Source organism: Trachypithecus francoisi, unplaced genomic scaffold, assembly GCF_009764315.1.
Source record: "Trachypithecus francoisi isolate TF-2019V2 unplaced genomic scaffold, Tfra_2.0 Lachesis_group6, whole genome shotgun sequence".
Taxonomy (NCBI): Eukaryota; Metazoa; Chordata; class Mammalia; order Primates; family Cercopithecidae; genus Trachypithecus; species Trachypithecus francoisi.
The window spans coordinates 70,609,926-70,628,086 of record NW_022681471.1 but is presented as its reverse complement, the minus strand read 5'-3'; the positions used below and the strand labels follow the sequence as shown (position 1 = coordinate 70,628,086).

The following is an 18,161-nucleotide window of genomic DNA, read 5'->3' as shown; positions in this document are numbered from 1 at the left end:
TTCTATCTGTATTTGGTTGCAGATGCAGAACCTGTTGATATGGAGGGCTGACTGTATTTATAGAAAAAAAATCTGCATATGAATAAATCCCCACAGTTCAAACCTGTGTTGTTCAAGGGCTAACTGCTAATATTTCAATTCGTCTATTATTAGTGATGCTAAATATTTTATAATGCTTGTTTAATGTTTCCTCTTTTGTGAATTGTCTATTTGTGTTTTTTGTTCATTTATCTGAGTATTAGTGTTTAAAAAAATCAATTAGAACAGTTAGAGATTTTAACCCTTTGTTACATTTGCTGTAATTTTGGGGGTTCTCTTTCTATCTTGGTAAAATTTTAGCTACAAAATAATATAATATCGTTACAGAAATTTTGAAAACTGGAGAAAAATATGTTTAAAAATCATCAATAATTCTGCCTATTAATATGGTGGATAGAAGGCAGGACTAGCTTACAGCTCCTGCTCGGATGGACAGAACAGCACGTGGAGACTCACATCATGAACTTTTGCTCCTAGAACTACCGCAGAAACACACCAGCGAAACCAAGAAAATCCATAGACCCTTTGAAGGAACTGGATCACTGCTGCAGGCTCCCTGAGATGCCGAACAACTGTAAGTTGGCTTGCTTTCTCAACAGGGAGGCTCATGGTCTGGGGCAAGTTCTCAGCCCTGGTCACTGGTTGACTGGAAACAGACTCAGTGCTGTTGGGAGCGGGGAGAGGGGTAGGGGCGGGGGAGGAACGGTGGGAGTGAGACCGGCCTCTAGGACTGCAGGCTGCATGGGAGCGGGGTGAAGCCTGTGCCTGCCGGCCTTCCTTCACTTTCCTGGAGACCTGTATGACTCAGCAGAGGCAGCCATAATCCCCTTGGGAATATAACTCCACTGGACTGGGAACCACACCCCCTTCCCCCACAGCAGGCCCCACCCAAGGAGACTCTGAGCTCAGACACACACCTACCCCTGCCTCCACCTGGTGGTCTTTCTCTACCTGCCCCAATAGACAAAGACAAAAGTCATAATCTCTTGAGAGTTCTATGACCCTGCCAGTTGCCTGAGAAACCTGAATACTTAAACAGGTGTCCCCAGGCAAGTTTGCGTCCTCCCTATACGACCACAGCTGATGCGTTCTTGAAGGTGCCACCTCCTGGCTGGAGGCCAACCAACACAAAACCAGTGCACTGAAGAAAAACACAACTAAGGACCCTCCACTTCACTCTCCTGCTACCTCCACTGGAGCAGGTTCTGGTATCCACAGCTGCCAAGACCTGAAGACAGATCACATCACAGTACTCTTTGCAGACACTCCCCAGTACCAGGTGGGAGCTCGGTAGCTCTGCTGGGTGGCTAGACCCAGAAGAGCAAAAACAATCACTACAGTTCCGCTCTCAGGAGCCCCCCATTCCAGGGGAAGGAGGAGGATGACACATCAAAGGAGCACCCTGTGGGACAAGAGTCTGAACAGCAACCTGTGAATCCCAGATCTTCCCTCAGATATAGTCTACCCAAATGAGAAGGAACCAGAAACACAATTCTGGTAACATGACAAAACAAGCTTCTTTAACATCCCCAAAAGATCATACCAGCTCATCAGCAATGGTTCCAAACCAAGACAAAAATCCCTGAATTGCCAGAAAAAGATTCAGAAGGTAGATTATTAAGCTAATCAAGGAGCCACCAGAGAAAGGTGAAATCCAACTTAAAGAAATCAAAAACATAATACAGGATATGAAATGAAAATTCTTTGGTGAAATGGAGAGCATAAATAAAAAATAATCACAACTTCTGGAAATTAAGGACACACTTAGAGAAATGCAAAATGCACTGGAAAGTCTCAGCAATAGAATTGAACAAGCAGAAGAAAGTACTTCGGAGCTCAAAGACAAGGCTTTTGAATTAACCCAATCTGTCAAACACATAGAGAAAAAAAATTTTAACAAATGAACAAAGCCTCCAAGAAGTTTGGGACTATGTTAAATGTCCAAAACCTAAGAATAATTTGTGTTCCCAAGGAAGAAGATAAATCTAAAAGTTTGGAAAACATATTTGAGGGGATAATTAAGGAAAACTTCCCCAGCCTTGCTAGAGATCTCGACATCCAAACACAAGAAGTTCAAAGAACACCTGGGAAATTCATTGCCAAATGATCATCAACTAGGCATGTAGTCATCAGTTACCTAAAGTCAAGATGACGGAAAGAATCTTAAGAGCTGTGAGGCAAAAGCATCAGGTAACCTATAAAGGAAAACCTATCAGATTAACAGCAGATTTCTCAGCAGAAACCTTAAAAGCTGGAAGAGATTGGGGTCCTATTTTTAGCCTCCTTAAACAAAACAATTATCAACCAAGAATTTTGTATCCAGTGAAACTAAACTTCATAAATGAAGGAAAGATACAGTCTTTTCCGAACAAAAAAAATGCTGAGACAATTTGCCACTACAAAGCCAGCACTACAAGAATTGCTAAAACTACCACCAAATCTTGAAACAAATCCTCAAAATAAACTGAAATAGAACCTCCTTAAAGCATAAATCTCACAGGACCTATATAACAATAATACAATTTATAAAAACCAAGATATTCAGGCAACAATTGGCATGGTGAATAGAATAGTACCTCAATCTCAATACTAACATTGTATGTAGCCTAAATGCTCCACTTAAAAGATACAGAATGGCAGAACAGATAATTCACCCAACCGAGTTTCTGCTATCTGCAGGAGACTCACCTAACACATAAGGACTTACATAAATTGAAGGTAAAGGGGAGGAAAAAGATATTCCATGCAAATGGACACCAAAAGCAAGCAAGAGTAGCTATTCTTATATCAGGCAAAACAAACTTGAAAGCAACAGCAGTTAGAAAAGACAAAGAGGGACATTATATAATGATAAAAGGACTAGTCCAACAGGAAAATATCACAATTCTAAATATGTATGCACCTAACATTGGAGCTCCCAAATTTATAAAACAATTACTATTAGACCTAAGAAATGAGATAGACAGCAACACAATTACAGTGGGGGACTGTAATACTCCACTGACAGCACTAGACAGGTCATCCAGACAGAAAGTCAACAAAGAAACAATGGACTTAAACTATACCCTAGAACAGATGGACTTAACAGATATTATAGAACATTCTACCCAACAACTACAGAATATACATTCTATTCATCAGCACATGGAACATTCTCCAAGACAGACCATATGATAGGCCACAAAACAAGTCTCACTTAAGAAAATCTTTAACAAGTCTCGATTAAAAAAATCAAAATTATATCAAGTACTCTCTCAGACCACAGTGGAATAAAATTGGAAATAAACTCCAAAAGGAACCCTCAAAACCATGCAAATACATGGAAATTAAATAGCATGCTCCTGAATGAACATTAGGTCAACAACGAAATCAAGATAAAAATTTAAAAAATTATTTGAACAGAACGATAATAGTGACACAACCTATCAAAACCTCTGGGATACAGCAAAAGCAGTGCTAAAAGGTAATGCCTCTTAGCAAATTCATTAAATGCCTACATTAAAAAGTCTGAAAGAGCACAAATAGACAATCTAAGGGCACACTTCATGGAACTGGAGAAACAAGAACAATCCAAACCCAAACCCAGCAGAAGAAAAGAAATAACCAAGATCAGAGCAGAACTAAATGAAACTGAAACAAACAAACAAACAAAAAATACAAAAGATAAATGAAACAAAAAGCCGGTTCTTTTAAAATAAATAAAATTGATAGACAATTAGCAAGATGAACCAAGGAAGGAAGAGAGAAGATCCAAATAAGCTCAATTAGAAATGAAATGGGAGACATTACAACTGATACCACAGAAATACAATAGGTTATTCAAGGTTACTAAGAACACTTTTATGTGCATAAACTAGAAAACCTAGAGGAAATGGATAAATTCCTGGAAATATACAACCCTCCTACATTAAACCAGGAACATAAAGAATCTCTGAACAGACCAGTAACAATCAGTGAGATTGAAATGGTAACAACAACAACAAAAAATGCCAACAAAAAAGCGCCCAGGACCAGACGAATTCACAGCTGAACTCTATCAGACATTCAAAGAAGAATTGGTACCAATCCTATTGACACTATTCCAAAAGTTAGAGGAAGAGGGAATCCTCCCTAAATCACTCTACGAAGCCAATATCACCCTAAGACCAAAACTAGGGAAGGACATAACAAAAAAAGAAAACTACAGACCAAAATCCCTGATGAACATAGATGCAAAAACTTCAACAAGATAATAGTGAACCAAATCCAACAGGATATCAAAAGATAATTCACGATGATCAGCTGGATTTCATATTAGAGATGCAGGGATGGTTTAACATACACAAGTCAATAAGTGTGATATACCACATAAACAGAATTAAAAACAAAAATCACATGATCATTTCAATAGATGCAGAAAAAGAATTTGACAAAATTCAGCATCGCTTTATGGTTAAAACCCTGAGCAAAATTGGCATGGGGGGACATACCTTAAGGTAATAAAAGGTAATAATCTACAACAAACCCACGGCCAACATTATGCTGAACGGGGAAAAGTTGAAAGCATTCCCCCCAAGAACTGGAATAAGAAAAGGATGCCCACTTTCAACACTTCCATTCAACACAGTACTGGAAGTCCTAGTCAGAGAAATCAGACAAGAGAAAGAAATAAAGAGCATCCAAATCGGTAAAGAGTAAGTCAAACTGTCGCTCTTTGTTGATGATATGATCATATACCTAGAAAACCCTGAAGACTCATCCAAATAGCTCCTAGAACTGGCAAATGAATTCAGCAAAGTTTTAGGATACAAAATTAATGTACATAAATCAGTAGCTGTGCTATGCACCAACAGCAACAAAGCTGATAATCAAATCAAGAACTCAACCCCTTTCACAATAGCTGCAGAAAAAGTAAAATACTTAAGAACATACCCAACCAAGGACATGAAAGACTTCTACAAGGAAAACTACAAAACACTGCTGAAAGAAATCATAGACAACACAAACAAATGAAAACACATTCCATGCTCATGGATGGGTAGAATTAATATTGTGAAAATGACCATACTGCTGAAAGCAATCTACAAATTCAGTGCAATTTCCATCTAAATACCACCATCATTCTTCACAGAAATAGAAGAGACGATCCTAAAATTCATATGGAACCAAAAAAGAGCACACATAGCCAAAGCTAAGACTAAACAAAAAGAACAAGTCTGGAGGCATCACATTACACAACTACAAACTATAAGGCCATAGTCTCCAAAACAGCATGATACTGGTATAAAAATAGGCAAATAGACCAATGGAACAGAATAGAGAACCCAGAAATAAAGTCAAATGCTTACAGCCAACTCATCTTTGACAAAGCAAACAAAAACATAAAGTGGGGAAAGGACACTGTATTCAACAAATGGTGCTGGGATAGTTGGCAAGCCACATGTAGAAGAATGAAACTGGATCCTCATCTCTCACCTTATCAAAAAATCAACTCAAGATGGATCAAAGACTTAAATCTAAGACCTGAAACTATAAAAATTCTAGAAGATAACATTGGAAAAACCCTTCTAGACATTGGCTTAGGCAAAGAATTCATGACCAAAGACCCCAAAGCAAATACAACAAAAACAAAGATAAATAGATGAAACATAATTAAGCTAAAATGCTTCTGCACAGCAAAGAAATAATCAGCAGAGTTAACAAACAACCCACAGAGTGGGAGAAAAATCTTCATAATCTATACATCTGACAGAGGACCAATATCCAGAATTACAAAGAACTCAAACAAATCAGCAAGAAAAAAGCAAACAATCCCATTTAAAAGTGCGCTAAGGACATGAACAGACAATTCTCAGAAGAAGATATACCAATGGCCAACAAACATATGAAAAAATGCTCAACATCACTAGTGATCAGGAAAATGCAAATCAAAGCCACAATGTGATACTACCTCACTCCTGCAAGAATGGCCATAATCAAAAAATAAAAAAATAATAGATGTTGTTATGGATGTGGTGAAAAGGGAACACTTTTACACTGCTGGTGGGAATGTAAACTAGTACAATCACTATGGAAAACAGTGTGGAGACTCCTTAAAGAACTAAAAGTAGATCCAGCAATCCCACTACTAGGTATCTATCCAGAAAAAAAAGAAGTCATTATACAAAAAAGATACTTGCACACACGTTTATAGCAGCACAATTTGCAAATGCAAAAATATGGAACCAGCCCAAATGCCCATCAATCAACAAGTGGATAAAGAAAATGTGGTATATATACACTATAGAATACTACTCAGCCATAAAAAGAATGAGATAATGGCATTCACAGCAACCTGCCTGGAATTGGAGACTATTACTCTAAGTGAAGCAACTCAGTAATGGAAAACCAAACGTTGTATGTTCTCACGCATATGGAAGATAAGCTATAAGGACACAAAGGCATAAGAACAACACATTAAACTTTGGGGACTCGGGGAAAAGGATGAGGGGTGGTGAGGGATAAAAGACTACACATTGGGTACAGTGTACACTGCTCGGGTGATGGGTGCACCAAAAGCTCAGAAACACCACTAAATAACTTACTCATGTAACCAAACACCACCTGTTCTCCAAAAGCCTATTGAAATAAAAAAAATAAAAAACTGTAAAAGGAAAATTAAATTAAAAAATAAAAAATAATACTTGGGAGAAAAAATAATTCTGCCACTATATTATTGTTATTCCCACCAGTCTTTCTCTCTTCATATATGTTTTACAAAGCTGTGATTACAATGTGCATGCATTTTTAAGACCTGTTTTTGTTTTTTTTTTCTGAGACAGAGTCTTACTTTGTCACCTAGGCTGGTGTGCAGTGGCACGATTTCGGTTCTCTGCAACCTCTGCCTCCTGGGTTTAAGCGATTCTCCTGCCTCAGCCTCCCAAGTAGCTGGGATTACACATCCAGCTAATTTTTGTTTTTATTACTGCCACCACATCCGGCTAATTTTTGTATTTTTAGTAGAGACAAGGTTTCACCATTTTGGCCAGGCTGGTCTTAAACTCTTGACCTCAGGTGATCCACCTGCCTCGGCCTCCCAAAGTGCTTGGATTACAGGCATGAGCCACTGCGCCCAGCCAAGACCTGCTTTTTTATTGACACACATAAAGTATTTGTCTGAAGTTCCCTATAATTCTTATAATCATTATTTAAAATAATAGCATAAGGCTGGGCATGGTGGCACACAACCGTAATCCCAGCACTTTGGGAGGGCAAAGTGGGTTAACTGCTTGAGCCCAGGAGTTAGAGACCAGCCTGGACAACATGGCAAGACCCCATCTCTACAAAAAAAGGCAGGTGTGGTGGTGTGCGCCTGTAGTCCCAGCTACTCAGGAGGCTGATGTGGGGGGACTGCTTGATCTTTGGGGAGCAGAGGTTGCAGTGAGCCGAGACCATGCAAATGCACTCCAGCCTGGGTGACAGAGCAAGACCCTGTCTCATAAGTAAATAATACATAAATAAATAAAAACAAAAAGCTTTTGCACAGAAGGAAAAAAGTAAAACAATAGGATAATATTCTAGGGAGTAGATTCACCATTCCTTTATTGCTAGGCATTCATGTTATTTTAGTTTTTAAAATTTTATAAATAACACTGATAAATACCTTCATGAAAATAATTTGTTTCCCATATTAAAAAAAAAAAAAATTAGGCCACATTCCCAGAAGTAAGATTACCCGATCAAAGGGCATTACTACACATTGGCTACCAAAATGCTTTCTTCCAAACCACACTCACTAGGAAACTGAGTACCATCTTTTTCAATACTGTTAAATATAGGCTTAAAAACTGGTGGCTCATGCCTGAAATCCCAGCACTTTGGGAGGCCGAGGCGGGAGGACATGAGGTCAGGAATTCGAGTCCAGCCTGACCAACATGGTGAAACCCCGTCTCTACTAAAAATACAAAAATTAGCTGGGCATGGTGGCACACGCCTGTAATCCCAGTTACTAAAGAGGCTGAGGCAGGAGAATCGCTTGAACCTGGGAGGCAGGGTTGCAGTGAGCTGAGATCGCGCCACCGCACTCCAGCCTGGACAACAGAGTCGAGATTCTGTCTCAAAAAAAAAGAGCTCGGCCGGGCGCGGTGGCTCAAGCCTGTAATCCCAGCACTTTGGGAGGCCGAGACGGGCGGATCACGAGGTCAGGAGATCGAGACCATCCTGGCTAACACGGTGAAACCCCGTCTCTACTAAAAAATACAAAAAACTAGCCGGGCGAGGTGGCGGGCGCCTGTAGTCCCAGCTACTCGGGAGGTTGAGGCAGGAGAATGGCGTAAACCCAGGAGGCGGAGCTTGCAGTGAGCTGAGATCAGGCCGCTGCACTCCAGCCTGGGCGACAGAGCGAGACTCCGTCTCAAAAAAAAAAAAAAAAAGAGCTTACCTAATGGTTTTAATTTGCATTTCTTTGATTAGTAGTGATGAACACTTTCCAATGTTTTCCAGTTTTACTTAAACTCCTTTGTAAATTGTCTATTCATGTTCTTTGTGCAGATTTCTTCTTATACATTATATTGTAAGAGTGGGTTAGATAATACAAGCCTACTACACTTTGTCATATTTATGAAACATAGGCTTTTCCAGTCTGTGTTTAGATTTCATTTTAAAAATAGCCAAAAAACTTTTAAAAGTTGTTTTGGTTTTAAAATTTTATACAGTCAGGTTTGATCTTTTCCTTCGTGATTTTTAAAAATTACTTTCTAAGCTTAGAAAATTCTTCCCTTTTAGAAGCTTGATAAATATCCATTCACTCTAGTTTTTAAATTTGCTTTAATATTTAACTCTTCAATCTAGCTGTCACTCATTTTAGTTTATTGCAGTAGATGAGTGTATAATGGTACAAGCTGTCACAATACCATTCATTTACTCAACAGACCTTTCAACTCCCATGCACTTGCAATGTATCCTTTGTAATAGATTAAATTCTATATAACTGGTCTCTTTGTTGGAGATGGGGTGTACTATAAGCTATCTGTCTAATTTTGTACCAGTGTTTTCATTATTGTAGTTTTGGATGCTTAATATCTAATAGCATTAGTCCTTCATTACTCTTCTTTTGTAGAATATTCTTTGAGAATCATCCTTTTTAAGCTTTCAAATGCAATTATTTGCTGTCTTATTCCTAAGATATAAATTTCTTACAGGTAGAATTGGTTTATTTCCTTAGACTAGACTGCCAAGAATATTGTTACTGGGCCAACTGGTATGAACATTTTTTCCCATTCTTAACACTTCCAAAGTTTTCAAAGGGGGTTGTACTAATTTCACTGTAATCCTTCCACCACCTGGATATTTTGAAATAAATTTTTTTTTTTTTTTTTTTTTTTTTTTTGAGGCGGAGTCTCGCTCTGTCGCCCGGACTGGAGTGCAGTGGCCAGATCTCAGCTCACTGCAAGCTCCGCCTCCTGGGTTTCCGCCATTCTCCTGCCTCAGCCTCCCAAGTAGCTGGGACTACAGGCGCCCGCCACCTCGCCCGGCTAGTTTTTGTATTTTTAGTAGAGACGGGGTTTCACCGTATTAGCCAGGATGGTCTCGATCTCCTGACCTCGTGATCCGCCCGTCTCGGCCTCCCAAAGTGCTGGGAAATAAATTTTTTTTCAATTTGGTAGGGGAAACAATATATCTTGCTTCAATTTCTATATCTCTGCTTATTGGTGGTGATAAACATACATTTGACATATAGTAGGTGCTTAATCAATGCTTGTTCAATGAATAAATGGCATGTGTGAATCTGTACATATATTTGGAGATGGGAAGTTTAAACAAATACTGTGATTATAATAGGTAAATGCTGGCTAGATGTAAGTTTGTAGCCTAAATGCCTGTAGTCCATCTACAGAGAGGTTCTAGATATGCCAAGAACACCCTGGAATTCAGACCTAAATTGGGGAAATCTCTAGAGACTCTCTGTAATTTATATTTATCACAGGCATGTCTGTTTCCATGCAGGAGCAGCTGAAAGATGTCTAAAACAGTTAAGGCAATATATGTGGATATCCCCATGTCTGTGTGCAGCCCAGAAGCAGCCATGATTGGGTCAAGACAGAGTGTACTTCCTTTGGCAGCAAAACAGTAATAAGAAGCAGAGTACCCCACTGGAAAATGACCCAGGCCCTAGTAGGCTTTCTGCAGTGAATTTAATTGCATAATAAACTGGATGTGATTCATAGAAGCAAGCCTTTTCTATGAAGCCACACTACTTTTCTTCTCAATTTGCTAAGCCCAAGAGGACCTAGAAGTCTTTCATTCAGAGAAGCTTAATTTTCTCCTTTCATTCTGTACCTGGGAGGGGAGAGGGTCATTTTTTTTTTCTCCTAGCAATCATTGTCTGTATTTTGAACTTAAAAAAAAAAAAAGCAGCCTGGGTGCAGTGACTTTCATGTGCAGTGCCAGCACTTTGCGAGGCCAAGGTGGGAGGATCACTTGAGGCCAGGAATTTGAGACCAGCCTGGGCAACACAGCAAAACCTCATCTCTACAAAAAATACAAAAATTATCCAAGTGTGGTGGCACGTGCCTGTAGTCCTAGCTACCTAGAAGGCTGAGGTGGGAAGATCCCTTGAACCCAGGAGTTTGAGACTGCAGTGAGCTATGATTGCACCACTGCACTCCATCCAGCCTTGGTGACAGAGAGAGACCATCTCGAAAACACAAAACAAAAAAGAAAGAAAGAGGCCAGGTGTGGTGCATGCCTGTAATGCCAGTACCTTGGGAGGCCGAGGATAGAGGATCCCTTGAGCCTGGGAGTTCAAGATCAGCCTAGGAGTTCAAGATCAGCAACATAGGGAGACATTGTCTTTATTAAAAAAACAAACCAACAACAACAACAACAAAAAGCAAGAAAAAAGCAAGCAGGCAAGCAAGCAAAAGCTAACAAAAGGCAGCTTGTCTCTGCTTTTAAGACCACATAAGACTCATTACTAAAACACTGGTTTCCTTTGCTCTGTTGCCAAACTAGTAAATTCTAGCAGTAAACTTTTTCAAGGACTTCCTTGGCCACAAAATCTGTCAATTTGATGGAAAAAATTCTGTTATTATCTTAATCTGCATATGCTGAAGTTGTGCTGTGTTTTATTCTGAAAAACAAAGTGTGGTTTTCTCTGGACTCAAGAGCACCTAAGAGTATCAAGGTCACTGTTGATTGCATGAACAATTGATTTGTGAATGGTGCATTGGCAATTACTACTACAGCGACTTCATTTCTCTCAGACAGAGGATTGATAAATTCAGAGTTTTAAAAAATCCTTCTTCTTCAATGTGGATTAAGTACTACAGAAATATCAAGGAAAGTTCCAAATGCTGAAGAAGGCCCAGCAATCCTTCTCAGACAGACTACTGCAGTTTGACATGTTAACATAAAACACTAGAAGGTGGCTAGGTGCGGTGGCTCACCCCTGTAATCCCAGCACTTTGGGAGGCCGAGGCAGGCAGATCACCTGAGCTCAGGAGTTTAAGATCAGCCTAGCCAACATGGTGAAACCCCGTCTCTACAAAAATACAAAAACTAGCTGGGCATGATGGTGGGTGCCTATAATCCCAGCTACTCAGGAGACTGAGGCAGGAGAATCACTTGAACTGGGAAGGCGAAGGTTGTAGTAAGCCGAGATCACGCCACTGCACTCCAGCCTGAGCAACAGGGCGAGACCCTGTCTCAAAAACAAACAAACAAATAAACAAATGAACACTCCAAAGGACTTCTCCTCTAACTCCAAGAAGCACCTAGGAAGAGCCTTTTCACAAGCCCTTTGTCTTTGAGAGACATCTACCTCTGGGTTGCTACTTTCCTTAGAGGTGGCAGCATGAGCCCTCTTCTTGATTGTTCAGCCTTTGGTTTTAAACCTATTCGCATCAATTTTCCACCTTTTCAAAAATCCGTTTGCCACTTCTTTTAAGAACTAGCTCTAAAATTCACTTCCGCCAAGACTTCCATGATTAATTTCTTTCTACTGATAAGTCTCTTCAGCTCATACACATATTCCATTGGTACCATAACTAATGTTGTTCTCTATTCTAATTTTGTTAATGTTTCTGGACTGTGAGTCCCTTGAAGACAGGGGAATTTCTAGAAAGCGGAAAAGGAATTTAGAGACTGTCTAGTTGTATCCTTTGTTCATTTTATTGATGAAGAAACTGAGGCCTAGGGAGGGTAATAAGTCCAAGTCAGTTAGGCAAGTTAGCAGAAAAACTAGGTGTAGAGCCCAGGTGTCCTGACTTTGAGCAGTGTGTTTTCCACTATATTAGGTAATCTTTTTTCTATTTCACTTGGATTTCTTCAGAATGCCTTGTGAAGTGCCACGTATATACACGTCTCTCTGTAAATGTCAATACAATAAGCATAAGAGTTTATATAACTGAGAAACTGACTCAAGGAAAGAGTCAGAAAACAGAAAGGTTATTTTCTTACTTCTTTGCATGATGCCAGCCTCCAGACCAGTTAATTGCTACTTTGCACATTCCGTCGATCAGGCATTGGGCAGCTGTGATTGTAGCCCCTCCTACAGCTGCTGCATAGTCAAATATCCCTTCAGTGGCTGGGCAGTCATAACCTTAGGGCAAAAATCAGAAGAACTGGTTAAAAGATGAACTGGAAAAAGAGGAGGAATAGGTTGAGGTGTGACAACAACCTAACCTACTAAAAGGCCACTGTGCTAATAACAGCTCCAAGTGAGACAGAAACAATTCCAATGTTGGGGATATAATTTTTTAAAAGGTTAGAGCTAGAAAGGATAAACCTTCCTGATGAACTAGTCACAGGCTATAGATAGAGAAACCAAGGTGATATGTCTTGTCAGTGGTCACACAGAGCCAGGCCTGGGACTCAGCTCTCTTGACCCTCCAGTTCAATGTTCTTCTGCTAAACCATGCTGTTTTTCTAGACTATCCTGCTGGTCACTTACAGTTTTAAAAAATGCAGCTGTTTAATGAGGGATGAGGTAGAAAACTTAGCCAGAACATAAATCTGTATTCCAGTTAAAATACAAGGTCACAGGACAGCTAAATCAGCATATATATAGCCAGACCAGATCTGAGCACTGCCAATAGGGCCTAAGCAACTGAAAGGTTTTCTTTCATCTAACCCATCATGTGGTTTTGCTCAACTCATATGATTTGCTTGTTTAGTGAGTTATATGTGGCTAAACCAAAAGATTAAGATCGACAGTTAACACACGATTTCTTAATGAAAAATATTTAAAAATCATACAAGTTATAAAAAAATTAGGCTGTCCATCTCCCATCACTGCCTGGTAATGACTTTACCTAGCCCATATTCTATGGAGTCCGGATGATCATCATCGCCCTCTTGGCTGACCTTCTGGAGATGCTGCAGATAAGCATCAGTGTGGAAGGTGGCCATCTCCTCCATGGAGGCCACTTTGGGCTTAACTATCCTAATAATAACAGAGAGAACAAAGAGAGGTGAGTGAGTCAGACCCAGTGTATGCCAGAAGCTAGAAACAGAAGCCAGCAGTCTGAGAAGAAAATACAAGTCTCAACTTCTTGTTCCAATAGGCTAGAGTAATAAACACATTCTGTTCTCCCACTGCACTGAGCGATCTTTACTGCCTCACATCTACAGTAGTGACTCTATTAATAAGGGGCAAGAGGATAGATTTTCCCTTGAGTTTATAGGTAGGTAAACAAAAGTAATTATATTCAAGTTAGACAAATAATCAGGTATCAGACAGACTTTACCCTGTGAGTTACAACTTTCAGGACAAACTAATAGGCAGGGATATTTTCATTTGAACTAGTTGCTAATTGGGCTATCTAATCCTTTCAGCTGTATCTTTATTTTAATAGGCAGCTATTGAACCAGTTGCTAATTGGGCTATCTAATCCTTTCAGCTGTATCTTTATTTTAATAGGCAGCTATGTTATCATGCATTTTGAATTTGGAGTCAGATTTGGAGTCAGACAATTGGGTTCCTGTTCTAACTCTGTACTTACTAGCTCTATAACCTCAGGTAAGTTGACTGTTCTGGAGTTCAGTTTTCTTGTTTGTAAAATGGGGAACTTTATGGGACTTATGTGAAGATAAAAGGATAACACATACAAAAATGCTTGGTGGATAACTATCATCCTATTAACGGATTAAAAACGGGCAACTCAAAATGTAATGTTTCTAGACTTGAACCCTCCTATCTGCCTCTGAGAGCAAGGCGAGAAGGGGCAAAATGGTTGGAACTGGGCTTCACTTGGAACCTCTCAACCTACTCCTCACAAAAAATGACAAAAAGAAGCGAGTGAGGGAATAAAGGGAGCTAACCCAATAAGAGGCCTTCCCACATCTAACCTCTAGCTGCCTATCCCCCATTTCCTCTTCTTGACCCCACAGCTGCCACTACTGTTTTCTAGCCCTTGCCACTTAAAGGGTGGTCTGTAGACTAGGAGCATCAGCATCCCCCAGGTGCTTGTTAGAAATGCAGAACTTCAGACTTGCCTCAGACCTGAGTCAGAATTTGATCATTTTTAAACAAGATGATTTTTAACAAGAAGATTTTTAACATGATGATTTTTAAACAAGATAACATATTTTAAGTTGATTCATATACACATTCAAGTTGAAGGAGCCCTGACCTGGGCCACAGGGAGGCAGCAGTGGTTTTAAATGTCTGCTGAATGGGAACACAGCCATGAGTTTATGATGAATTAATATGACTATACAGGCTACTACTATCACCAAGGTAGCTGGAAGAAATCCTGTGGTTTGGCCTCAAAACTGAAATACATAGCCATGATCCAAGAATTCTTGCTTCTTCTTAAAGAAGACACATCTATACCATCAGAGGTGAAAAATCTACCCATTAGAATAAAAATTTTATAATATCTTGGACCATATTTCCCAGTCCTAAAAGCTCCCTCTTCTAGTACCCTTCCATTTATTTTGTTAAATGTTAAATGTTACTGAAAGCCTCCCTATTTAACAGTAAACAAACTGGACAGTTTTGCTTTGCTTTGATATCTTGTTTGTCATAAAATAATTTTTTGAAATGTTAAATAACTTTAATGGAAGGCATATAGTTACTATGTTAACCAAACCATATGGGTTAAAAAATGGTTTAAAATGGGTGTGGTGGCATGTGCCTGTAGTCCCAGCTACTCCGGAGGCAGAGGCAGGAGAATCGCTTGAAACTGGGAGGCAGAGGTTGCAGTGAGCCAAGATGGTGCCACAGCACTCCAGCCTGGGTGACAGAGCAAGACTCTGTCAAAAAAAAAAAAAAAAAAAAAGCTTAAAAATTCCCTTAAGAAGGTACAAAATGATTTTGTTAATAATAAGAATAAAATCTGAAAGACTATTACACTACCTTCTGGAAGATAAATGAAGCATAGCACACCAGCTGGTATGGGCACTTACCTATTTGGCCAGAAATTGTCATAAGTAATCCTATATGTGGCAGGGTTATATTTGCTCTTATAATGGCACCAAATACAGAAATGGCAATAAACAGCAAGTTCATGTTTTTGGAAGAAACAGCTCTCTCTTGAGTTCTGGCTCAGTCTTAGCAGTTTTCTTTGGTCTTGACCTGTCTCCAGCCTCACCCATTAAAGTTTGGTGGTGGTGGTGGGTTGTCTAAAAGTCTTAGGTTGAACTCACACCCTCAAATCTGGTTTCGAATGAAACAAAATCAAAAGAAAAACGGAACACGTCCTAGCTGAACACCTTTTTGTATCAGACTGGTTTTAACACCCAAATGTACTTAAAATCTCCACAATGCACTGAACCTACCCATGAGATACTTAACTAAGCAATTGAGCTATATTTCTAATGAACCTTAACTGCTTCCTGCACTTTCCACTCCCCCGTCCCAAGTTTTCTTTTCTCTCTCTCTCTCTTTTTATTTATTTATTTATTTTTGAGACGGAGTTTCACTCTTGTTGCCCAGGCTGGAGTGCAATGGTGCAATCTCTGCTCACTGCAACCTCCACCTCCCGGGTTCATGCGATTCTCCTGCCTCAGCCTCCCGAGTAGCTGGGACTACAGGCACCTGCTATCACACCCAGCTAATTTTTTTGTATTTTTAGTAGAGATGGGGTTTTGCCATGTTGGGCAGGCTGGTCTCAAACTACTGACCTCAGGCGATCCACCCACCTAGGCCTCCCAAAATGCTGGGATTACAGGCATGAGCCATGCTCCTGGCCCCCCAAGTTTTCTTAATTCTTCAAGAGTTTCTTGGGATTACAGGCAGATTACAAACATTGTGAATACTCTCACAGAAAACTAAAATAATTTTTTCAAGAGACCGTTCTCTTCCTTGCTGCACTGTGAAGCAGGATATTAAGGCTACGAACACCTAGCTTCAGGGCTACATGCAAGAAAGACAACTTACCTCATTTGCTTATGCAGTGCATATGCTTCAATCAAAGAATGTACCATACTGGCCTAAAAACATCAGCGAAAAAAAAAAAAAAGCAGAAATAGTCTTAAAAGTTTAATTCAGCAAAATCCCCGTCAATCTCATTATCCTGAACAAAGGAACGGATTAACTTTGTTTCAACTGGCTTCCCTTCTGTTAACAGTTACAATACACTTTAGACAATACAGATACAAAGTATCAAAATCTCTAATGTGAAAGCTACCAGGCCTTAGGCAGGTGATGGAACACTTTCCCCCTGCAGCTTGTTTTCCCACGACTTCAGCGGTCCCATAGGAGTGGAAACTGCGTCCTCTCCCCTCCTCCGTACCCCCTCCCCCACTCCTACCTGTCCGTTGGGCGTCCCGCAGAGACATGCTGCGCTCTCAGAAACGAGATGAGAACACTTCCTTCTGATACAACTTTAGGTAGCTGATACAGCTACTCGAAATTTCTGAAGATTTCCCCCAGCCCAGTGTCCTCTCCGCTTCCTAACGTTCTTTCGTCCACTGCCCCCACCCCCACCACAAAAGCCCATGGTCTTTCATCCCGACTTCTCTTACCCGTTGGGGATCTTGGCCAGGGAGTCACACATACTGACATACTCGGGACTATAGATGTAAACCGGATCAGCGACTGCCCACTGTCCGCCGGTTCCTCCGGCTCCTCCATCTTCCACTTAAAACCGTTCCGCAGGCACCTTCCAGATCTGGCTTTTTTCGGACTCGGCCAGGGCTCCAGTTCCTGCTCCTCTGATCGGCCGCAGCGGTGCTCCCTGGTCAACATTCCCTCCTATTCTTGAGATCGCTGGAGACACTAGCCCCACTCCCCATCCTATTGAAGGAATAGATGGGACTTCCCAGACCAGGATCCCCTCATTTAGCGACCACAGTTCAAGAAAAAGGGTTTGGCAGATGTAAAAGTCCAAATAGCTGTCAATTAGGATCGATTGTTTTATGGCACAAATAAATAGGGTCAAAACTAACCATCCTTGTTGCCCTACGGGGCCATTTGAGATGAAGTCAGACCAGTTTCACAGAATGCTGGGAGATGTAGTTTCCAGAGGTTTGAGGAACGGAAGAGTCCGGGCTAACCACTAGAATAACCGCGATTTTGAGTTTTAGCGCTAAGACCAAAAAAAAAAAAAAAAAAAAGAAAAAAGAAAAAAGAAAAAAAAAAAAAGAGAGAGAGAGAGGCTGAGGCAGGAGAATGGCAGGAACCCAGGAGGCGGAGCTTGCAGTGAGCCGAGATCGCGCCACTGCACTCCAGTCTGAGCAACAGTGCAAGACTCCGTCTCAAAAAAAAAAAAAAAAAAAGTAGCCTCAACTCTTTATGAATTGTTTCAATCTGCAAACACATCTATTTCATCCATTTAACCATATAAACACAGGTAGAATGTGGCCACCTAGAGCCCCCACCATCCAGTTACATCAGCTGCCTATCCTAAGGATAGGCTTTTTTTTTTTTTTTTTTTTTTTTTTTTTTTTTTTTTTTTGGTGGGGGCGCTATTTAATGGCACAAATGGTTTGAAAAGTTTACACAGTAAATTCTGTGATGCAATTTTGTAGTTCATTTCTTTTCATCATTAACTATCCATGTCCACATGAAAGTTGACAATCTCAATAATTTACTCTGGCAAATCTGATAGCACTTTCCCAAGAGACTGGCTGGTGCAGTGGAAATTGCTTGGTAGATTCCCATCGAGCAATGATGTCAAATGTAACTCCTGGAACATTAATGTGGTAGGAAGGTTGCA

At 40.3% G+C, this 18,161-nt stretch overlaps 1 protein-coding gene across 1 annotated transcript in view; it reads right to left on the bottom strand.

Moving 5' to 3' along the window:
* The window catches only part of HDAC8 (histone deacetylase 8), a 263,150-nt gene extending 245,755 nt beyond the window's left edge, over positions 1-17,395 (bottom strand). The window contains 6 exon segments of the mRNA XM_033201381.1: positions 12,457-12,598; positions 13,311-13,441; positions 16,382-16,434; positions 16,755-16,788; positions 16,969-17,035; positions 17,038-17,395. Coding sequence (XP_033057272.1) covers positions 12,457-12,598; positions 13,311-13,441; positions 16,382-16,434; positions 16,755-16,788; positions 16,969-17,035; positions 17,038-17,191 — 581 coding nt within the window. The 5' untranslated portion in view covers positions 17,192-17,395.
* Between the last annotated feature and the right edge of the window lie 766 nt (positions 17,396-18,161).